The sequence below is a fragment of the Paramisgurnus dabryanus genome, chromosome 10 (genome assembly GCF_030506205.2).
Source record: "Paramisgurnus dabryanus chromosome 10, PD_genome_1.1, whole genome shotgun sequence".
NCBI classification, from domain to species: Eukaryota; Metazoa; Chordata; class Actinopteri; order Cypriniformes; family Cobitidae; genus Paramisgurnus; species Paramisgurnus dabryanus.
Window position 1 is genome coordinate 9,437,392 of NC_133346.1, and position 25,068 is coordinate 9,462,459.

The 25,068-nt window shown below is 38.9% G+C and overlaps 1 protein-coding gene across 4 annotated transcripts in view; it reads left to right on the plus strand.

The window, feature by feature from the left end:
- cux1a (cut-like homeobox 1a) overlaps positions 1-25,068 on the plus strand; it is a 123,802-nt gene that overhangs the window by 38,504 nt on the left and 60,230 nt on the right. For all 4 annotated transcript variants that reach the window (XM_065259867.2, XM_065259877.2, XM_065259871.2 and 1 more), the window contains exon 3: positions 14,930-14,977. In XM_065259867.2, the coding sequence (XP_065115939.1) occupies positions 14,930-14,977 (48 nt within the window). The remainder of the gene's footprint in view (positions 1-14,929; positions 14,978-25,068) is intronic.

The window sequence follows — 25,068 nt, forward strand, 5'->3', positions numbered from 1 at the left end:
CTAACTTGACACCAAACCCGCGGAGGGTCCGTCGGAAGAGATGCACGGCTAGACCCGAATATATTTTTTCCACCTCGTTCAGAATCCCTTTGTGCCGAGATATTGCATTGGGTCATTAGAGCTGACAAGGAATGGGAATTGGAGCCGGAATGGGAACCCTTCCTCTGGAGTTGTGGGGCTCGTCTGTCCCTGAGCTGCCTGGAGAGGAGTAATCTGTCTTCCTGAGGCGGCATTGCCGACAACAGATTGGTCACGTTAGCCGAATCTTTGCAACCCCCAGTGATCCATTCAAACCAGTGCAATCTACAGTCCTGTGGTCAAAAAATCAGCCATAAAGCCTGCGATGGCCCTGAGACTGGGAGGATCTGGGATCAGAGCTGGAGTCTAAATTCCCTTGTCCGTTTGATTATGTAAATCAGTCGGTCGAATGCAGAAAATCATAATTTATTTGACGCATACAGCGCCTATGGTCATGGTATATGATTATGAGCTTTTCTCATCGGTTAACGGGGTTGTTTTCGTCTGAGTTTCAGAAACAATTAAAATTTCAATTGTCAGTTATTGTCAGTTTTGTTTATCGCTACAGCAAAAATATGTAGTTTGTTTTTTGTATACAATGTTTTGTTTCTGAAAGAATCACTAGGCATTGTTTTGCGCTTAAATACAATGAACGCATCTGTGTCTGTTGTTTGTCGAAAGAAAATGAATAGTATATTCAGATACAATGAATACTTACATTATCGTTACGCAACAAAGAACACTTATATTCTTTGTTTGGGGTTTTTACGCAACCTTAGCATTTCTAAACTGCATATTATCGTGTCTGTAATGCGTGTGTATATGTGTGTGTGTTTGTTTGTGTTTTAGCATCTGCACAAACCCGATAACCCACACACTCGTCTTCATCTCCTTGGGTGGGCAGTGTAGCGGCCTTGGTAGCACGATCAAATTTCAGGTTGTCCTCCATCATTTGCAAGCAAACGGCTGCGCTGTCAGACACGCTTAGATGTGCGCACACACAGTCAAACATGTGCACACTTAACACACGCACACACAGGCTCATCGTATATTAAACCACACACATATACATGCACACATTAACCCTAGATCCACTTACCTCTTTTCAACACTGAGCTAGCCTATCCTGGGCTTTTCAACACCGCGCCTTATGCTAACCTCCGGAAGGGTGTCCTTTGGAGGGCCCCAGTCTCAATCACCTGGTCCCCAGTGTTCGATGTCCTAACAGAGACCTACTTTTACTGATTAATGTACCTCTGAGGTTTTTCTCTGTCTAGGGTTACAGACTCTTAAGGAAGTATGCACACCAAAACCTCTTGAGATGCTTATATACTGTAGGCAGTTGCCTACTAAGGCAGCATCTAAATCATTAGGGTGGCCATTGAAATGCATTTACACAAATGGGAGAAAAGCACTCTGGGATTGCTTTTAGGCAGAGAAAGCAAAAAACAATGAAAATGGCAAACAGCCTTTGTGTAAGGAGTGCGCCTATAATGGGCAGCTTGGTAGATTTTGGGTGTGACATAAGAAAACTGGCGCTTTTTCTTTCCAAGTCCTGTTAAATCGCACACAGTAAACAAGGATTTTGGCAGTTCGCTTTATACTGCGGCCTGATGGGATATTTTAAGCATCACAACCACGGCCGATTTGGGTTCCTGACTAATGTGGATTTCATTCCTGCCATCTCTTTATTTGGGTGTGGCGCCCATAATTTCACCACTGTTGAGTGACAATACCGAAAGGGAACTCGGGGCACTTCTTTCACCCACCGTGCCCACCCTCACCCCTGGCACCTGCAGTTGGAGGTGCCAAGGCTACAGACCATTAGCACAGAGCAGGTCTGTATTTATAGCGCTTAACAGGCATGACTCAACAGCATCACTGTTTGCTTTTAGCTGTAATGGAATCTGCGCATTGCCGAACACAGAAAACCCATTATTGTGTATGATAATATTGTTTCTGTCGATGGGCGAACCGGGGCTGAAATTTCCACCGAGCGCCGCTGGTTGCTCGCACCTGCAGAAACGTTGTTTATAGTGCGAAGGGGAGAGAGAAAGGGGCACACAAAGGTGTAAGTTAAGTATTTTTTCAGCTCGGAGCGTTGACTGATGTCATGCAGGCCATGTGACTTGCCGATGAGGTAATGGCTGTTGACGTTTACAGCCCCTCTAATGAAAGACTGTGTAAAGTGTGATGCTTGTAACGGGACGTAAAACCAGCTAGTAAACCTTTAATGTCACGCACGTCGAACGTAACATCGATTCTCAGGTTTAGCTGTCTCGGATGCTTTCCAGATGACCGTTTTGGTGAAAATGAAGTTGTGTTGGATGTATGTGCTTCTAGATGACGTGTGTTTGTGGACTTGTGACACAGAAGTATACACATACATGGATTTTGTAACATTTTATTTTGCCATATACACACACTGGTGATCTTTGTGAATTTTTTTCCTGATACTGCACGTCTCGAGTATATTATTGCTTTAGACGGTTCCCACACAATACAAATAAATATTAAAGAAAAAAATGTATTTATCGACAACTTTCATAAGATAAAGCAGCAGCAGCAGAATGTTTCACATACTATCAATGGATCCGGAATCACATACTGTGATGGTAGGTACTGAATTGGATGAAGTAGTCATCAATAGTTAAAACAGTACTATATAGTATGAATATGGAGAGTATGAATGCATACGTATACTACAGCCGCCATATTGATACATCACGTGACACATGTCATCATAAAAAACCATTTAGTCGTTAACTGAAATGACATCAAACAAGCACTATTGAACCACACGGGACAGCTGTTTAATATGTATTTGCATTTGAATAGAGCTGCGTTATCGCTTTCGGACATTTTTTAATAAAACAATGCCTCTCCTTCTTCATTGGATAACTCCTTTCTTGGGGTTTGATGGTGTAGTAAAGTGTCCATCAAATGAAAACTTCGGGATCTGGCCAGAAGTAGGTTAACCGGGTACTTTTCTCCTACTGTTTTTCGACTACTATGAATTCAGACATACTACTCTTGCCTCGCCTACTGCTTTACTATATAGTAGGGCTGCATAACGATTAATCGCGACTAATCGTTTGCAGAATAAAAGTTTTCGTTTACATAATATATGTGTGTGTACTGTGTATAATAATTATGTATAAATAAAAACACGCATATAGATATTTAAGAAGTATTTACATGTGTATATACATTTTTACATCTAAATATATACAATTTATATTATATATAAATATTTAATCTATAAATTGAATTTTTTTTTCTTAAAATTATACATATGTGTGTGTGTGTTTATATATACATAATTATTAGGGATGCACCGATACTGGTATCGGGTATCGGCCTTGATACCACATTTTCTAAAGTACTCGTTAAAAGTCCCCCGATACCGGGGATCGATACCATGGTTTGAGAAATGTCTATGTTTGAGCGGCGTGTACGGGGTTAATCCTCGTGTTGTCAAAGAGGCAGAGTTTACAACAAACTGGAAAACAGGTCCCTTGTTTTTTTGTTAAATTATATGACTAAAGCTGTTACCTGTAAAAATCTGTTAAATCATGTATTTTTTTTATTAAGTACTCGGTATCGGTATCGGCAAGTACTGAAATGCAAGTACTCGTACTCATACTCGTATTCCAAAAAAGTGGTATCGGTGCATCCCTAATATTTATTATACATAATTATTACACACACATAAATGATGTAAACAAAAACTTTCATTATGCAAACGATTAGTCACGATTAATCGTTATGCAGCCCTACTATATAGACGTTTTTATTCGGATGCACGTGCGATGACGCAATACCCGTCTGATTCTAACTTTACTTCCGGTACTCTTGAACAAATACCTTGTCGAAAATAACAAATGTTTTGGTTTCCTAGGTAATCTATGTGTTGTTTATTTTGCTTGTTTTATAAGTAAACTACGTTTAAAGTACTTTGTTGTTATTTATTCTTAGCGGAGTTTACCGGAAGTAACGTGTTGACCACGAAAGCTGCTTGTTTATGTTGTTACTGCTGAAACCATTTACAGTATGTAGTATGGACGCAGCGTGTATGTTTTTTTTATTGCTAAGGGTGATTGCGAAAATGCTGCAAAGTGATACACAGAATCTTTAGGTGACACAATCATAGCGGTGTTTTATCGCTAATAATCTGAAGCGAGGAATGGATTACATATATGCAATGCACATTAGATGCATGGCTATCTATCTATCTATAAGTCTAAATGTATGTGTATACATATGTTTATATACTGTAGGTGTGATTATACGCGCATATGTAAATATGTATGTATCTGTCGTGTCAGCGAGTGCATGTCAGTTGCAAGTCTGTGACTGCATTGGTCCTCCCCCTTGCCAGTGTCCTCTGTTTCCCATTCCAGCCCTGATGAGTCAGAGTCTGTGAATGCAGCCGAGCGTACAGCGGCACAGTGACGTTAATGTGTTTACGCTCTGTGTGCTCTCTCTGCTACAGCGGGGCGCGCTGACCTCCACGTACATGCACAGTTTCAATTTTTCAGGCACACACAGACTCTCCTCTTTAGACAGGCACAGTCATTCCTCTACAAGCCAACACAGTCTGTTCTTTACAAGCTTACACAGTGTCTGTTCTTCGAATAGTCTCGCGTTTACAAGCTAGCCATCTTTCTTGCAACATGTCTTCAAACGCAGTTTTACAAGCTAACAGAATATTATTTTCAAATGAACTAGGGTTAAAACTAAAAGTTTTGTTTTGTGCTTTACAAGCTAACCAAGTTATGCAAAAACTCAAAAAGCTTTAAAAGACACAGTTTCTCCTTGGCAAACTAACTTTGCAAGCTAACCCAAACGCATGATAGCACAGTGTCTATTCTTAAACAGACACCGTCTCACGTTTACAGGCCAAAACAATCGTTTCTCCACACAGTCACTTCTTAACACAATGTAAAATGTCTATCCATTAAAAGCTAAAACGGACACAATCCCTCCTTTCCACATTGTATCTCTTGTCCATAAAGACACGATATCTTGCCTCTAGACACAGACGTTGCTGTTCCTCGCCAGTCATACGTAGTATTTCTTCTCACACAGAGCCCGTTTCTCCCTTCCAGTTTAAACGTCTGAGGAGAAAATACTTCAGTTTCACTTTATTCAGCAGTGCGAGGGAGGGAGGGGGGGTTTGCACAGTTGTGGTTCCTCCTGTGAACAGCCATGGCTGTCAGTGAAACATTAAACTGATTTGTGGGCTGTGTGATTCTCTTGAGGGAGCTAGGCTGGCAGTCTCTCTTCACTTCTGTCCCCCAATCTCAATACTGATCTTGAATCAGTAAGGCTTGAAAACCTATCCGCTAAATTGATGTTTTATATTAAACGGCAAGTGTAGTTCTTGCTCGCCGTCCAGATACTGCGAAACAGATGTCTTCTCAGCTGTAACAAATTGTTGTGTGTGGATATATTTATAGGCTTGGCGTACGATGGTCCTCGCTTTTTATTCGCCAAATGATCCACCCTCGTGTTGTTTTTAAGCACGTGGGATTGATTTTTTTATAGGGAATCACAAAGATTTTAGATTTTAGATATAATGAGAGCTATCAAGCAGTAAAATTACTTTAAGCACTACAAAACATTATTACTAGTCATGTGTTGTTTTCCAGGTTATCTTAAGCCATGTAAAAGCTTTGTTGAATACTTTTTATTTATTATTAAGTGTAGTCACGGACTGCTTTTTTAAACTTCTGTGATACTTCAATGGTGCTTTTGTAAAGCTCCAGTCCCTATTAATTATAATTGAATGATAAACAACAACCAATTAGGGTGTGTAATAAATGACACAATTTAAATTTTGCCAAAACTTCAATGGAATTCATTCAGCTGATCTTCGGGTCTGGCGGTACCACTTTTGGCATAGCTTAGCATAAAGTTACCAAGGGGACTATATTCAGGCGCTGCGTAATATCTTGTGCCTCCTGCAGCCATGTTACGGCAGCATGAATGAGAGTATAATTCCTAGCCATTTTAGCCTAGAAAATCGCAAATTTTAAGTTTCCGTCGGTCTTAGTACACGTTGTAACTACAGAAGAGTCAAGTTTTAAATAGGAAAAATATTGAAACTCTTTGGTTATTTTTAAACGCTCGATGCTAATGGTCTAATCAGATTCAATGGATTGTGCTAAGCTATGCTAAAAGTGGTACCGCCAGACCCGGAGTTCAGCTGAATGGTTTCCAAAATGGTAAAAATCAAATGTTTATCTCTAGGGGAGCTGGAAATTGTGCATATTTTCAAAAAAGTGGAGTGTCCTGTTACGTGTACACTCCGCCTCCACTCTTTTATCCATCATCAGTAAAATGGACCAAATTTTCTCGAAAGTCTCCATCACCCTGTTTTACCTCATCTGTCGACTGTTTACATTAATTTCTCTTTTATACATCCTCAAAAATGTCTTTGTGTTCACGAGGGACACTTGCATTAGCCGACTCCCACCGCATGTTTTATTTGAGGTAATTTTCAGACCGAGACCCCCTCCACCCCCTGACAGAATTACAAGGCAGAAATAATCGTGCGACATAAAACACTATTTAAAGTTTTCACAAGGTTCAGACGAACGGAGGGGGGGGGGGCTGTTTCCATGGAATATGCTCTTAAGAGGAATGCTGACAATTATGCACTCTGAATGGAAAAAGCCCAAGAGATATCGGGTAGGCACTTTATTTATTTCATTATTTTGTGAGCTTCGCACAAGACCTTCCCACGTGTTTGATCCACAAACTCTTTCACTCCAAATGAATAAATAAACTCATGCACAGTCGCTTGGTTAATTAATGGCCAAGCGCTGGGCTCTAAACTCTGCAAACCGGCCACAAGTGAAGATGAACCGAATGTAAAAACGAGTAACAAACGGGATAAGGGGGCATGCAGATGTCCACTCATTTGCCACCTCATCACCACCGAAAAGAGGCTGCCCCGCATACCTCTGAAGCAGAAGGCCATGTCTTTTTCACTTTATTCCACCATCCCCCTTTCCTCTTTCATTTCCCTTCTTTCATCCCCCTCTCCCTCTGATCTGCATGGCCGCATCTCAGGTTTTTCTCCTGAAGCAATCTCTATAAATAGACCTTCAATAGCTGCTGCCTAACAAACCTGCTCATGAGAACTAATTGCCAAAGAAAAGTTGCATTTTCCTAGCTTTCTTTGCGTTAACCCCTTTGCTTTTCCTCCTTTTACGTGTGGAATAAATGCAGTCTGCGACACTTGCTAAAAAGATTATTGTGTTCAAATGAAACAAATTAAAACATGAACCATGTAGAGTTTATTTAGGAAGAATTTAACCTTGTTATTTTAAAAATCTACATTTTCTTTATGCACCATATTCACAGAAAGGTCCTTTAGTGAAAGGCTCCTTATTAAACCATCCATCCTAAAATTGTGCTTTTATGCCATCGTGTAGCACCTTTATTGTTAAAAATGTACTATATAAGAGGTGATTAGGACTTTCATGCTTCATTAAAGCACCATTAAACTGTCTCGTATGTCTTTTGAGGTGCATTACAAAGAATCTGTTGATCTTGTTACAAAACCAGCGTAAATTATTGTGTGTCCATTTTGAAACTCGAAAGCACCATTCAATGCAATTTCATGGATGAGAGTGACCAGTAAATTATTTATGATTCCTTTTTTAAGAAAAATTACGATTTTATGCAGAACGAACACAAAGGCTTGGCATGACACAAACAGCCTGATCTCACGAAAATTTGTACATCTTCATATTAAAGGGGCCATGGCATGAAAATCTGACTTTTTCCATGTTTAAATGCTATAATTGGGTTCCCAGTGTTTCTATCAACACAGCAAATGTGAAAAAGATCAACCTAGTAACTTAGTTTTGGTAAACCATTCTCTGCAAGCACATGAAAATTAGGTGATTGGAATTTGTCTCTCCTTGTGATGTCATAAGGAGCTCTTATTATAATAATACCACCCCTTAATCTGCACTATCCAACCACAGCACAGCCATTTAGTGCAGAGAGAAAGAGAGAGAGAAAATTATTGACAGCACAATTGAGTTTGAATTTCATCAAACCAACATCATTGTGATCAGTGTTTGCACTTCATCCGCTCATTTGCATTTTAAAGGACACACCCAAAAACGCCACATTTTTGATCACACCTACAAAGTGTCAACTTTAACATGTTTTAATAAATTATCTATATGGTATTTTGAGCTAAAACTTTACATGTGTACTCTGGGGAAACCAAAGATTTATTTACATCTTTAAAAACTGTGACATGGCCCCTTTAATTCATATAAAGTTAATTGTGCAAAAACGTACGATTATCATAAAAAAACAATAACCAAACCCACCCCTAACCCCAACGTCACAGGCAAGTCGTAAAAAAATTACGAATGTGGTCGTACGCATTAGCCACCTTGTTAAATACGTACAAATTACCATGAGCTAGCGTTAAACATGAGGTTGAATTTATTTATTAATTTTTTATGTTTGACTGAACTATCCCAACAAACCTAAATAAGCATTGTTGGTGTTTGTGATGTGTATTATTAAAGAAAGGACTGTGTGTGCGTGTGTGTGTGCCTGTATGTGATTGATAGCCCCCATCGACAGCGTATGGGTCTGAGAGACAGGCCGGCCCTAGATCACAGTGTCTTTGTTTGGGGGTCTGTCTGACAGTTCTCTGACCTCATTACCAGACCAGTGTCTGGGGGCATTCATCAGGGGGCCAGTGGATGCCCCCAACCCCCATTCAGACTCCCGTATGGCTGTTTTTCGTTTTCTCCTACTGTAATATCCTGTCTTCGTGCGGTTACATGGCGAATGGTTCCCTCTTGCGAGTGTGAGTGCTTGAGGGAGCGCGTAAGTTTTAAGGTGTAGCCGCAAAGGAGCCGAAAGCGTTCGGTCTGTTTTCCGTCTGCTGTAATTGACTGTGACCTTAAGGGTGTGGGAGCACGAAATAAAGGACTCGGGAACGCCCACACGTAGACGTGCGTGCACAGCTGCGCACACAGAGACGCAAACACAGACACACGCACCCACACACGCTGAAAATTACAGATATGCTTGGACGCTATAGGTAAGCGTAAAATCACAAAGCATAGCTGACTCATAATTTTTTATTTGTTCTGCACAAATCGTTAATAAGGCTTACCCTCGAACTCCTAAACTTGAGTTTATAAGCATAATTCGCCTCAAATACCAAATAAATGACATCTTAAATCGAGCACCTTCATTGTGTTGAGGTGTGGCAAAGACGTGTGTTAAAAAAATATATCAGAAAGATTCAGAATTGAACAAAACATGCATTATATTCATGCATTCTTAGAAAAGGTACAAAAGCTGTCACTGTGTACCATTTCGGTACAGATATGGTACCAATATGCACTCTAATATACACTCTTTAGGTACCCACATACTTTTTGAAAGTCTATCCTCTAACACTAAACGAATGAAGGGTTCTCCATTATTTTACTTCTTTACACGAGGAACCCGGAAATATCTAATGCCATGGATTTCTGCATAATAGCTGACAATGCACTTTCCAATCAGACACTTCTGGAAAAATGCCACAGTTCTGTTTCCTGTACAACAGTTTGAAGAGATTGTGTGTGTTCTTCTATAATGGAGGCAAAGAAAGGCCTTTCTCTTATCAGTGAAGTCTCTTCTCATCCATCATGGCTGCCCTCTGCTCTCTATGCATGAGTGTGTGTCCGTGTGTGTCTGTGTGTGTCAGTTTGTGTGTGTGTACTTATGAATAACGAGAGGGTTGATGCTCCTCGACTTTGTTGAATGAAGATTCTACATCCAGAAGGCAGGGAGGGACACGAGGAGACATCCAGTGAACAAACGATACCATGTGCTTTCCTGTTTCCACCATTTCCAGCGCTGGATTTAGCGAGATTTACGACTTAACTGAAGAGGCCATTTTCCAGGAGAAGCCACAGTTTCGAAATAAATATCACTAGCTTCACTGGGCCTTGAAGATTATTTCTTTACAGTTGTATACAAAGGAGTACAATAAAGCTTCAGTTAAATATCATTCTTAAAAAAAAAATTTTTCTAATATACATGAAATATTGTATAAATACAAATGCTTCCAGCACCAAATATGTTGAATGCTACGGTTTACCATATTTACTTTAATTGCGCAGATATATAATCAGTGTAGAAAATGTGACAAAAACATGCAAACCAATCCACAATGACATGGAAGAGCCATATTTGGTTCCCCAAAACTTTCAGCCAAAGGTTCCTGGTTCTGTGGATGTTAAAGGTTCTTTATGGAACCATACAGCCTGACAAAGACCCTTTAGTAACCTTTTTTATATCAAAATAAACCCTCCCAAAATCAGACACATGATTAAACCAAAAGAGGGGTTAGATGGTATTACGGCAGACACCATTAGCTTCAGACAGCCATGGCATGACTCCACTAAGTCAATGCCAGCGTGCCAGAAACGGTTGGCACGTGATGTAGTATAATGGAGCGAGTAGGAGGAGGAATACAGAGAAAGATGCTGGAGATGATGGTAAATAATTCACCAGGGCGCTGTGTAACTGGCTGCTTTAAAAATGTATCATGCTGGAGGAGGGCAGCTGGTGGAGACTTTAGGTGGATCTTTATCTGGGACAACACAGGAAGAATATGTTTTTGACTGTAGCATCTTTTACAAGTCCCTTAGAGAACTTGATCATTGATTTTGAGTATGGGGAGCGCTGATTGGACACTAAGAGATGAGGATATATGGAGATCTGTTTCTTTATTTGATCCCTGAGGTTGTGTGTGTAGATTTAAATTAATGAACCAATATGAATTGTTTAATGGCTGGTGTTGATATTTATTGTATTGATAGATTGTATTAACAAAGCAAAATTTTACAACTCGATGTGTCAAATTTGTATGAAGTGAATTATTTAAGATGTTCAATTTGTTAATAAAAAAGCAAGTATTAAGCCCCGCCCCCAGATCATACTAAAATGTACAAATGTGGCCATACTTATTCATTTGAATTTGACACCTTGTAAGATAATTGCTATGGGATTGTGTTGAATGTCTATCAGTTTTGAAAATAACATGTATTGTCAGGTTAAAATGCCCTGGAAATGTATTTCAGAGGGCAAATATTGTCCCTTAATAATAAAAGTGCATTTTCGTCACTGATATGTAAATTCAAATTTCTGTTAGTTTTTATGTCCTTAAAGAGAGACTCCACTTGTTTTGAAAATATGCTCATTTTCCAGCTCCCCTAGAGTTAAACATTTCATTCTTACCGTTTTGGAATCCATTCAGCTGATCTCCAGGTCTGTCAGTATCACTTTTAGCATACCATAGCATAATCCATTGAATCTGATTAGTCCATTAGCATCGCGCTAAAAAATAACCAAATAATTTCTATATTTTTCCTATTTAAAACTTGACTCTTCTGTAGTTAGATTGTGTACTAAGACTGACAGAAAATTTAAAGTTGAGATTTTTCTAGGCAGATATGGCTAGGAACTATACTTTCATTCTGGCGTAATAATCAAGGACTTTGCCGCCGTAACATGGCTGCAGGCGGCACAATGATATTATGCAGCAGCCGAAAATAGTCCCATTAGTAACGTTCAATAGCAGAGGACTATTTTCAAGCACTATGTGATATCATTGTGCTTGCTGCAGCCATGTTACAGTAGCCAAGTCCTTCATTATTACGCCAGAATGAGAGTATAGTTCCTAGAAAATCACAACTTTTAATTTTCAGTCTGTCTTAGTACACGATGTAACTACAGAAGAGTCAAGTTTTAAATAAAAATAATATCGAAACTCTTTGGTTATTTTTTAGCGTGATGCTAATGGTCTAATCAGATTCAATGGATTGTGCTAAGCTATGCTAAAAGTGGTAGCGCCAGACCCGGAGATCAGCTGAATGGATTCCAAAAAGGTAAAAAGTAGATGTTTAACTCTAGAAGAGAAAAATTAGCATTTTTTTGTTTAAAAAAAGTGGAGTGTCCCTTTAAAAGTCATACAATATACTCACTAGCTTACTTTTTCAGTTTTGCCTATTGAGCAGTTAAAATCTCATCACCTTGTCATATTTTAACCTTACCGTCTCTTGCTGTGCCACAGTAGTCCAACAGATTAGGTTTCCCCTTAAGACCCTGTAGACTCAACAACGACTTGCACATGCTCATACTTGGCCCCGTTCCTGGAGATTTACTTTTATTGCAGAGTTTGTTAACAATACAAATGTATTTTTATGCACTGCAGTCTCTCTGCGAACAAACGCAGGCAGATTGCATCTGCAGAGATAGGCGGTGTTGAAGGAATAGCAGGAGTCGTGCTCAAGACGGCCAGGGGAACTCTCTCTTGGCCAGGCCTGGAGTATTATGTTAAAACCAGATGTTAAAAGATGTTTCCTCTCAGTCACGTGGGGCCCTCTGGTGCAGCACTTACATAAATGTCAGCTGTACAGTAGCCAGTGCGAACGGGCGAGCGGGAACAGAGGCCCAGCTGCTCGCTCTGGGAAGATGAAGAGTGCAGCAGGGTCAGCGTTACCCTCCACCACGTCTCTCTATCTCTCTCGCTCACTCTCTGTGTAGTCGACTTGCTTGGTGAGATCACAATAGACTTGGTTCTTTTGTTTAACATTTATTGTTTATTTTTTTATATGTATTGTTAGGATATATATGCAGTATATGAACAGAAATATACAAGTACATAATATTTTTTCCATAAAATATATTATCTATATTGTACTCTTATATTTTTATATAACTTCATTTGTAGTTCATATATAAAGTGTAAGTAAAATGGAGAGTCAATGCTCAAAAAACTGCTTGGTCTCTCCCAGGCTTAAAAATCAAAATAATATGTTCGCCTAAAGGATAGTGTGCTCCAAAACACAAGCATTCAAACTTACAGTCTCTCTTACTGTGAGTTTACACCAAATGCGAAGCGTGCAATCACATCGCGGTGCTTGCTCTAGATTACTTGCGGAATTTAACTTCGTGTCATGCGAATTTTTCGCTCAAATTGAATATTTTCAACTTGGGCGAAGACGCGTTTGAGGCGAAAAGCGCATGTTTTCATGGCAAACGCGCCTCCTATATCGCGTCATTCGCATCGCCCCACGCGACATAAATTCTGCACTTTAGGCACTTTAGTTTAAAAAGGGGAGGAGCCACTCTCACAATGTCCTGCCCCAACTTCCTGTTTGTGTAAATTGCATCAACAAATTGAACAATGTTGTGCATTTCAAGACACTTTAGTTCGTCTTTAAATTTGTGATAATGGAAGAGAAGACGTTTATAAAAGCATCTCGAGACACATTTACAAAAGCGTGTACATGGTGCACGAGACACAAAAAAATGTGACGGCAACGCAGTGAAACAAAAAATGACATTTATTTTAATGTCTTTAGTAAATACCCATAAAAGGATTCATTTAGTTCTAAGATCACAAGAAAATATTTTCCAGCTCTCCTAGAGTAAAACATTTGATTTTACTGTTTTGGCGTCCATTCAGCCGATCTCTGGGTCTGGCGGAGTTTTAAATAGGAAAAATATTGAAACACTTTGGGTATTTTTAAGCGTGATGGTCTAATCAGATTCAATGCATTATGCTAAGCTATGCTAAAAGTGGTACCGCCAGACCCGAAGATCGGCTGAATGGATTCCAAAACGGTTTTAACTCTAGGGGAGCTGGAAAATGAGCATATTTTCTAAAAAGTGGAGTGTCCCTTTAAGTGTCCTGTATTTGTTGACAATTGGTAATGACAGAATCGGTGATGCGATCATAAGCCGAAAATGTTATTTGATCAAACTAAAGGGGCGTATATTTTTGCCACTTTTTCCTACAGCCCAATTCTGTTCTGTGCTCATTTTATTAAGTTTTCTACTACATTGCTAATGAAACGCGGGGAGTGAATGCTGTATATATATCTTAATGCTGCAGTGGCGTAATGGCCTGCGTCCTGGTGATTACAGCACTCAGGGCGGCGTTTTATTCGGCCCCTGCGCTCAGTAATGCGTTTGTGCGTGGTAGGCATTCCTATACAGACTTTTAATGTAAGGGCTTTTTGTCTAACCGAGAGATTTATTCACAGCCATGTGTAATGTCATTTCATGTCGAAACACCCACCCTATGTTCAAATGAAAGAGGCATTGATGTGCATCTTAATCTGATATACTTTAATACCACAGCATCAAAATTACTCGACTGTAAGTGCCCGTGAGAGGAGGGAGGTGCGTTGCGATACGAACCCGAAACAAAGCAGGGTTTGTTTTTGAGAGCTTTTTTTACTTCTTTTATCTTTTTCCCTTCCTGATCAAAATTTCATATCACTCAGAAACCTGAAGCTCATTCATCTGTAGCTTTATGACAGAATGATACAGTAATAAATACAGTTGCAAATTTGTCCCGGTGTATTCGCTGGATCTTGCACCCACATATGCATGCATGCACGAGCCGGCTGTGCATTGACTTTTTGTTTGCTCTGCGTTTGCATGAGCAGTTTTTCAAGTAGAGAGGACTGAGTCATGGATAACTCATACAAGGGAAATATCAGAACACACATAGATATATACACACTACTTTTAAAGCACACATTGTCCTTTGCACACAGTCGAAGTGTACAAGGTGATATTTTTTGTGAGAGTAAATGTGTGTGTGTCCACATGCGTGCACTTGATATTTTTTCCTTTGAAGAGAACAGAATCAGCCCTGGGACATTTGATAAATTAAGATCTCCATTTGAATACATTTCTCATCTTTTCCTACATCTGTGGTCAGATGTCTCATGTCTGTTGTAAATATCCTCTTTCACACATGCTTTAGATCAAAAATAAATAGTGCATGTGATTGACAATGCTTCTGGTATCTATGTTTTTTGTAAATGCTTTTTTTCTGTCTTTTTTGCAGGATTTGCGTAAACAGATAGCTCCTCTACTAAAGGGCTTTCAAGCAGAGGTGAGTACTGTTCCTAAACCTTTTTATATCCTATGTCTTACTTGTATTTACGACCTCATGCTCTTAAAAATGAAGGTTCGGATTAGATCCATAAAGTGTTTTATGGCCTGATATCATGGGAGAACCTTTTGAGTTTTCAGAAGAACTTTTTATTTTCTAGTTTTCATTCGCTTATACAGTAAAATACCTGAAACCAATACATTGATATGAATCTTTACTGTACCATGAAAGCCTCTCCAATGAATCATAAAGTCAACTTCAAGAACCTACTATGCGGTACATCATACTGTATAATTTTTTCATGGAACCACAATGTAAAAATAGGGGTGAGGCATAAATAATTTCACCACTTTGGCTTGTGCAGGTGCCATTTTGGCTGTTTTTGGGTACGGTGCACTTCTAAAATGAACATTTATTTCCAGATGCTTCACCACTTACAGTCTGAATCTGTCAAACAAAACATGCTTATTGGGAATGATTGATTTTTTTAAAGTACTCAATGTCACTTTCCATTTATTGTTTTGTGCACATATTGTCGGGTTGATGCATCACAGTGCATTTACTGGGCTAACGTTATTGATAGGTGAAGACAACCAGGACCATTGAGCACTTTGATGACCCGCTAAGTCCTTGGGTTTTGAATAAAGGAGTCCCACCCATATTAGAACAGTATATATACTGTATAAGCACTTAAACTGGTAATGAGAGTTGGATGAGTTAAGACAGGTAGTGTATTAGAAGGAGGGATACCAGTCGATTTTAAACTTGTGAGCGATGGATTGCTAAACTACACCCTTTTTCCCTATGGCCAGTATGACACCAATTTATCTTACAACATTCCTGGTAGGGGAAGGGCAAAATGTGGCACTGATGTAGTATAATAAGTCTGAATATAGGCTTTACAACCCAAAAAATTTACAACAGTGCTTAATATGTAATATCTGTTGCACAAATCCACTTAAAAAACCCTCTATCAGCGTCCAATCAGACCAGGTCTTGATATGTTCTCACTGTTTGCTGTCGCCCTTCTGGCTCCAAAAGGAGTCAATTCCCATAGAACCTCATGTTAAAGGCGGGGTGCATGATTTAAAAAAAAACATTTGGAATCGGGCCGAGTACCAAAACACACTTGTAGCCAACCAGCAGTAAGGGGCGTGTCTACTAACCAACATCATTGCCTGGGTTGCGTATGTGTGGGGCGGGTCTATCAAAAGAAGGTCCAGATTCTATTGGGGTGGGGTCGTGTTTGTTTAGGTGATTTCAAATGTCAACATTGGCTTTCAGAGATCATTCACCCCGCCTTTAAATACCCAACTTTACAGCAGAAATAAATATGTTTCCAGCCTGGTACAAAAAGTGATTTTGGTCTATATAGCAACTGTGAGAGGGTGAATTTTTTGTAACTCATCCGTTTATTAAACTATATTAACGTTCTGCATAATTAAGCGTGTGACCAAGTAAACTGCCACTGCTGTCACTACCGTCGGGCCAGGTGGGTGTGGTTTCATCAACCAGCCACCTCAGTTTCAACCACGTCCCACCTCTTTACCCATTTTCGGTTATCCGCGAGGATGCGCGGACAAGATGGCGCCAACTATTGGCTTCAAAAAAGCTCTTCACAAACATATGGGTGACGTCACGGACACTACGTGTCCATATTTTTACAGTTTATGGTTGTTCCAGAATGATGGACTTTTAATTTATTTTATTTTATTTTATACAGAGTAAACATGTATTTTGTGCTCATGAATAACTCTATGGTAGAGCTTTGTGTTAGCAGCACAAGAATTATGTTGTTATTTAGCGAAGTTTACCAGAGGTTACGTGCGGACAACGACAGCCGCTTGTTTATGTTTTTACTGCTAAAACCGTCTATAAATCCTCTATATCGATGCATTAAAGAAATAGTTAAAAATTAAAAATGTATTCACTTTTATGTTTTTTATGTAATAGATCTCTTTAACCGTAGGTTCACATCTAGTTTGCCGCTTGAACATTTTGAGTTTTCTTGCTTCATTTACGCGTGAAAGCTGCGCATTAAATTCTAGTCTATGAGAGATTCACGTGGAAATTTGCATCATGGGAGGGGCTTTTGCGACTCAGCTCGCTTTCTGTAAATACGTCACTACTAGCAAGCTCCTGATTGGTTAACGCGACGCTATTTTCCGCCAAAATTCACATTTTTCAAATTGCGCGTTTGCCGCGGAATCGTGTCTTCCGCGCCTCGCTAAAAGTCTCATACATGCCGCGAGACCTCCAGACACACGTCAACACGTCTTCACATTGACTTAACATTGAAATCACTCGCGCTTGACGCCTCTACCGCGGCTGGTGTGAACGCAGCATAAGGCAGTTAAGCTTCACATAAATGAGAAATATTTGTGTAGTAACATGCTTTGATCCATATAACAGTTTCTGGTCGTTTAATACATTTTATTTTTACTCCACAGGTGATCAAGTGTATTTGCCATGATGAAAGCTTGACAAAACAATCTTTTTTCACTTTAGTGATAAAAGTCACGTATACTTTGATATCTCTGTTTAGTGGTCATAACTGAGAATTGGTACATTGTGCCGTCGGCTGTTAGATGCTCACTGCAGCACAGAGTCTGTTAATATTATAAAAGAGAGATTTTTTTGTACATTGACTATATTTAAGTGTATTATCAAAGGTCTATTTTAATCTGATGCTATATTTTGCAAAGGAGTCAAACCTAATGTTCCTTAGTAATTCAGTCAATTAGTTGTACCGTGACATGATTTCAAACTGCGTTTGATTATGCTGCACCGAATGGCTTACTGTAAATGTTTCTCAACCTCAACTAAAGTAAGTGTTTGCTGTATCACTAATAGTGTTAAATTATCTCTGCAAAGATATTCATAAACCTTCAAATTACTGTGCTTTAAAACAATAGGCCTTTCACACGATTGTATTTGTGGTCTCTAAGGTATTTAACTCCTAACCTAATCTGTTTGGCTGTTGTTTAACAGGCCAGGCTCCAAAGGACCCGGGCCAGCCAATAATGATTTATGCCCACCTTGGCAACCACCAGCATCTCTTGTTTAAAAGTGTCTTTTACTGTAGGCGTCCAAAAGTTTCCGAATGCTTTTGAGGGCCAAAGTATGCATAAGTTTGTCCTCCTCCAACAAGCCTTCAGTATCCGTGAAAGTGTATTTTCGGATAATATGTAATGCAGCGTTTGATGGCCTTCAGTAGCACCTTGTGTTAAGAGGCTGTTGAAGGGCTCAGCGTCTCGCGTCTCTTTCGTGCTGTATGTAACTTTGATGAAGTGAAGGCTGTGAGTAGTGGCTCCCCGTTCTCCTTGTACGAGCCAGTACCGCTGTCTAACTGCTCCATTATAGCTCATTGTGGTTTCGGAACTGTGTTCCTGTGGACTGGCCTGTTATTAACGGAGGTGGTCGCCCCACTTCAAATCACCGCTCGGTTAAAAATAAATCCCACTCTTAACAGCAAAATCGTTTCAACCAGTCGTTGGGAAATATTTTCTTTATTGACAGTGGTTTATTGAGGGAAAGGGGCAGTGGACGTAAACGCTCTGGCTGCTCTGACCAGAATTGTGCTGTACTTTATTTGGGATTTTTCTTAGACGTCAGCTACTTGATAATTGGCCGCAGGGATATGGAGTACTTGTGTTTTTGTCTTGTCATTCTGACTCTCCATTAAATCTTAAAATAGACTCACATTTTACAGCGCTTACAGAAACAAAAAAAAAGATGCATGTATAATTTACAAAAGGCAGACAGGCCAATAAGAGAATACAACAGTTTGTAATGCCTGAATGCTTTTTTCCGTTTCGTTTTTATCTTCCGTTTTCCTGCAACGGTGGGTTTGTTAAAATAGCACATTGGAGTGGATGCAGATCTCGCGGGTCAGCGCTGAGTCCTTGCCACATGTAATTCTTCGCGTTCGAGAGAGAGCGACTGCCTCCTCTTTTCCTGTCAGGAAATGAGAGTACAATAGGGAGCTGTACATAGCACGCGGCTGGGGCCCTGGTTTGGGGTTGCGGACGCATGTGTGTGTAAATCAGAGAGGGGGGTTGGGGGTCACTGTACTTTAATGTAAAGAGGTTTCTCCTATTTTTTGCCTCGTAGGCCACATGTTACTGATGTTTTTAAAGGACTAGATATATGGTAGCCTCCCTTAGTGAACCTTAGAGAAATAATTCACCTACATATTTAAATAGTTATTTTTTAACCTCATAGAGCTACACGCCTGTATGATGGTATCTCTTGTGGGAACACATTAGGTGAGATTTTGAAAAATTGAATTGGTCTTCAAACGGTGGCATAGAAAAACCATTTTGGGTTCCCCAAAGAAGCATTCAGTCAAATTTTTACACGACAAAGCACTTTTGTAAAATAGAAATATTCTTCGGATATTAAAGGGTTTTTTTTGTGGAGCCAAACAGCCAAAAAATATTTTTTTTAATGTAGCTCCTCCTTGGTGTGGACTTCATGAGAGAAGTAGTGAAGTAATTGCTCATTTGAGTCAGATTTTTTTCATTGAATCCCAGTGATCTAGTTTACAAAACTGGTTTGAACATTTTGTTTATGAATCTGACTTTTCTGGTTCTTGTTGACGGGAAGATTATCAGATTATCAATTATGGTATATTCAGTCTCTTGCCTACGCAAAGCTATCATATGACTTAAGAAGAATTGAAAAATATTAAACCGGTCCTTTAAGAATTATTATTTTTTTAATTATGTTCCCCAGCTTTCACTGGGACCCTTTTATGGGGTACAGCTTTGCACCTAAATAGCTCACTGCAAAAAATTTCTTTCTTAGTATTTTTGTCTTTTTTTCTGTAGAAATATCAAAAAAATCTTAAATTATGATGCTTTTTCTTGATATGACAAAATACTAAGAATTTTTTTCTTGAAACTCAGTTTTTGCTGTTTACGGAGTAAGAACACTGCAAAAAATAATTTTTATGAAAAAAAATCTTATTTTTTTTGTCTGGTTTTCAGTAAAAATATCAAAAATTTCTTAAATTAAGATGCTTTTTCTTGATGAGAAAAACGACCCAAGAAAAAAGTCTAGTTTTTAGACCAAAAAATCTAATTTAAGTGATTTTGTGCATAAAATAAGCAAAAAAATAATAATTGCCAATGGGGTAAGCAAAAAATCTTGAACATTTTTCTTAAACACTTAATTCAAGAAAAATTTGCTTTTTTAGATATTTTTTACATAAAACAAGACAAAAATACTAAGAACATTTAAAAAAAAAATTCTTAGTATTTTGGTCTGGTTTTATGTAAAAATATCTAAAAATTCTTAAATTAAGATACTTTTTCTTGATGAGCCCCATTGGCAGAATTTTTTGCTTGTTTAATGCACAAAATCACTTAAATTTGATATTTTTGATCTAAAAACTAGACTTATTTTCTTGGGTTGTTTTGCTCATCAAGAAAAAGCTTCGTAATTTAAGAATTTTTAGATATTTTTACTGAAAACAAGACCAAAATACAAAGATTTTTTTTCTTGAAAATTTTTTTTGCGGTGTAAAAAGTAACCCGCCAAATTGGCTAGTGATTTGACAACATTACCCGCCACAGCAAATTTTTACCCGCATCTGTCAGGTGTTTGTTTCAAATCCTGCTTTGAATATGCGTAAATGTAAAGTCCGATTCTCTCTCAGACCCTTGGTATGAGGAAAGCCGTTCCGATATCTGGCACAGTATTTTTAATGTTCTTGTCTCATTTGTGTTTAAGAAAAATACCTGATTTGGCTTAACTCAAGCTTTATTTTGATATTGAATAAACATCATTATAAAATGGAAAATAACGCATTTTGCAAGCGTGAGAGGGTTAGTTGACCTGCCAGGAAAGATCTCTGTTAGGAGAACTACAGTAATCACTCTGGCAGCCGTTTTCGGACTGCCATCGAAGTTCTACAAATTTGGAAGTCAGTATTGATTTGACGTAATTGTGCACTAATTTTAGCTGGCCGGAGTCTGCGGAGGCTCAACATGGCCCAGCGATGAGGAGTGAAAAGGTTTGGAGTGGGTCTGGCAGCACAGATAAATTAGTTTGGGTCAAATGATACACTCATATGCTTGGAGCCTTTTATGATGAATCAGAGAACATTAAACCGTGCTGCTAAGTATGCAAGCAGACAAACAAGCTAAGGTCCCCTATGCATACTCTCAGAGATTAGACCTTGATGCTTATGTTGTGAATCATTTTATCTGTTGTGAGTATGTTATGATAATAAATCCATCTTATCCATATTGATGGCTCTCTGCTTCCATTCCCAGCATATATCCTTAATAATAGAAAGTCAGAGTCTAAGCCATGCTGCAGTGGTTATAGCATGCGTTTCTTAAACGTCAAGCCTTGATGGGCATGTGGGTAATACAGGTTTGAGTTCAGCCTGCAGTTTGTACCGGTTCGCTCTCCCGACCAATTTCCTGCGACTATCCATCTAAGAAAAGACGTGAAAGAAAATGGAAAACAAAAATAAGAGAAACTCGGGGGTCAGATATCTTCAGCTTTGAAGGCAGATCTTCTGTTTGAGGTTGATGCAGGTCACTAGAACTAATTTTCTCTTCCCCATCACCAATGCCAAGTCTGTGCACCCCCACAGAAACAAGAGCTATTTATAACCGTTCCCCCCCCCACACCCTTCTCAATGCCTGATCTGGCTGGACCATGATGGAATATCGCTGTTTAAACTGGCATGCTTTTGATACCGCTAGATAGTCTGGGTGTTGTGGAGTTCAAAGCGAAGGACTGTTTGTGTTTGTTTTGTTTTTTTGAGTGTGTAAAATTGAATATTGGAGAACGGGGCAAGTTGTCACTTTTTTTTACCTGTATGGATTTCTCAGATGCTTTAATTCAAAGCGTGACTTACAGTATGTTTAAACTTTACTTTATTATCACTAGGTTTGATCTCTGGGATCACACCCGTAACAGTTACGCTATTAGCGCAATACTCTACAAATTTTTCTACAGGAACAACACCTAAAAACTCCAATTATATATTTATAAGTAGGTTTATTTTTAAAGCTAATTTTTTGACATACCCGAAAGCCTTAAGTTGGGTATAATAAAGGTCACTGAACACGTGCAGATCTATTGTGACAACATGGGTTAAAATAGTGGAACTATGTAAGTTGTCACAGTAATAGATCCTGGCATTAAATAGACAATTGTTGGCATATCAGAAAAATTGAGTCATTTCATCAAAATACAAAATGGGGAAGTTAATCTATGCAAATATGTATGTGTGACAACTAGCCCCGGTCCCCCCTTACACAATTTTTTTTTTTTTTTGCTGCCTTACATTTACATTTATGCATTTGGCAGATGTTATTATCCAAAGCAACTTACAATGCATTCAGACTATACTTTTTTTAATTGCTTAAAGGGACACTACACTTTTTTTGAAAATATGCTCATTTTCCAGCTCCCCTAGAGTTAAACATTTGATTTTTACCATTTTGGAATCGATTCAGCTGATCTCTGGGTCTGTCTGTACCACTTTTAGCATATCTTAGCATAATCCATTGAATCTGATTAGACCATTAGCATTGTGCTAAAAAATAATCAAAGTGTTCTGATATTTTTCCTATTTAAAGCAACACTATGTAGTTTCCATGTAAAAATGACTTACAGCTCCCCCATGTGGTTGAAAAGCGCAACAGTGCCTGGTATCAGACACTCTTCTGCAGGCAGGGGGAGGGGCGGAGCTGTGTTTCCTACCCTCCACCGCCACTTTCAGAGTGTGCTTGTAGCAGCTAGGAGGCTGCTCAGGTTGCAGCAACAGTACAATTTGTCCAGTTAAAAGTTGTTCTATCACTGAAATAATTTTAGATACATTATTTAAAGGTAAAAAAACTACATAGTGTTGCTTTAAAACTTGACTCTTCTGTAGTTACATTGTGTACTAAGACTGACGGACAATTAAAAGTTGCGATTTTCTAGGCAGATATGGAACTATACTACTCTCATTCTGGCGTAATAATCAAGGACTTTGCTGCCGTGACATGGCTGCAGGAGGCGCAATGATATTACGCTGTGCCCGAAAATAGTCCCCAGCTATTGAAAATTACCAAGGGAACTATTTTTGGGCAGTGCGTAATATCACTACGCCTGATGCGGCCATGTTACAGCAACAAAGTTCTTGATTATTACGCCAGAATGAGAGTATAGTTCCTAGCCATATCTGCCTAGAAAATCACAACTTTTAATTTTCCATCGGTCTTCGTACACGATGTAACTACAGAAGAGTCAAGTTTTAAATAGGAAAATATCAAAACACTTTGGTTATTTTTTGCGACATGCTAATGGTCTAATCAGATTCAATGGATTGTGCTAAGCTATGCTAAAAGTGGTACCGCTAGACCCGGAAATCAACTGAAAGGATTCCAAAACGGTAAAAATCAAATGTTTAACTCTAGGGGAGCTTGAAAATGAGCATATTTTCAAAAAAGTGGAGTGTCCCTTTAACTTGTTTTAATGAGTTAGAGTAATGTAAAAACATGTTGTTATGACTTGATCCCATCATTTTGTTATAGTGTACTACTCACATCAGTGAGTCTGTTTGCATGATAACTGTGTCCTGCAAGGTTATGCTGCCAGATTCCTGGCCATACGTTTTGGGCTGCTAGGAGAATGTAAGAGAAAAGCAGATAATCTAAACTGAGATGTGGCCGCATCCACAGTCATGCACACGTTACTCACACACACTCACGTGCTTCTGGGCAGCCTTACACTCTCTTAACCTCCTGGCGGTACTCTGTCTGGTTCAGAGCTCTGAAAGTTTAAAAATTGACATCGGTTCCTGCTGGATTTCAGGGGTAGACGTGGATCCGTGCCGAGTGAGAGAGAGGCAAGTTTAATTGCTCCATCTGCAAGAGGGCTGCAGAACTTGGCCCTGCCTGGACCGATCCAGATGTTTTCCGGCAAGAAACATCTGAAAATGTTTAATTTCATTCCCATAGGAGTGAAAAGTCTGTTACATGTTGGATATTTACAGTGGCAACTGCCCTGTTCCATCCATCAAGGCCTGAAGTCTCAGAGCTGCAGATTTACAGCTTTTATTTGATGTTCCGCTGCTGGAAGACCAAACACACAACACTTGTGAACATGTAAACAGCACAGGAGTTCAACATTTACTTAATGGATAAAAGCGATACTGTTGATTCATACCACATTGTTTTGGGGTGCAGGGTACTACTGCTTTGGTAAGGCCTACACTGTTAGCTTTCAGGCTCTTGACTTCTAGGATTTTGAGAAACACTTCCAAGCTCCGAGTTCTATTATTTAGAAAAATATTTTTGATTTCTAGATTTCTGAGATCCCCTTATAGACATCGAGTTTTGTGTTTTTGAGAAACCCTTTTCCTGATTCTAGATTTTTAAGGACACTTTTTAGGCCCAAGGTTCTAGATTTTGAAAAACCTATGTGAGTTCCAGATTTTTAAGGACACTTGTCAGGCTCAAAGTTCTAGATTTTGAGAGACCCTTTTCCTGAGTTCAAAATGTTTGAGGACCCTTTCAGGCTCTAAGTTGTAGATTTTGAGAACCCTTTTAAGAGTTCTAGATTGTTAAGGACACTTTTTAAGTTCTAGATTTCAAGTAACCCTTTTAGAGTAAGTTCTAGATATTAAAGGACACTTTTCAGGCTTCAAGTTTTGAGAGACCATTTTGGACTGAGTTCTAGATTTTTAAGAACACTTTTAGGCTCCAAGGTCTAGATTTTAAGAGCCTTTAGACTGCGAGTTGTAGATTTTTAAACACTTTTCAGGCTTGAATTTCTACTTTTAAGAGACCCTTGTTCTAGATTTTTAAGGGCCCATTTTAGGCTCATGTAGATTTTGAGAAGAACCCTTTCAGACTGTGAGTTCTAGATTGTTAAAAACACTTTTTTAAGTTCTAGATTTTAAGTAACTCCTTTAAAGTGAGTTCTAGATATTAAAGGAGACTTTTCAGGCTTCAGGTTTTGAGAGACCCTTTCGGACTGAGTTCTAGATTTTTAAGGACACTTTTTTAAGTTCTAGATTTCAAGCAACCCTTTTAGACTGAGTTCCAGATATTAAAGGACACTTTTCAGGCTTAAAGTTT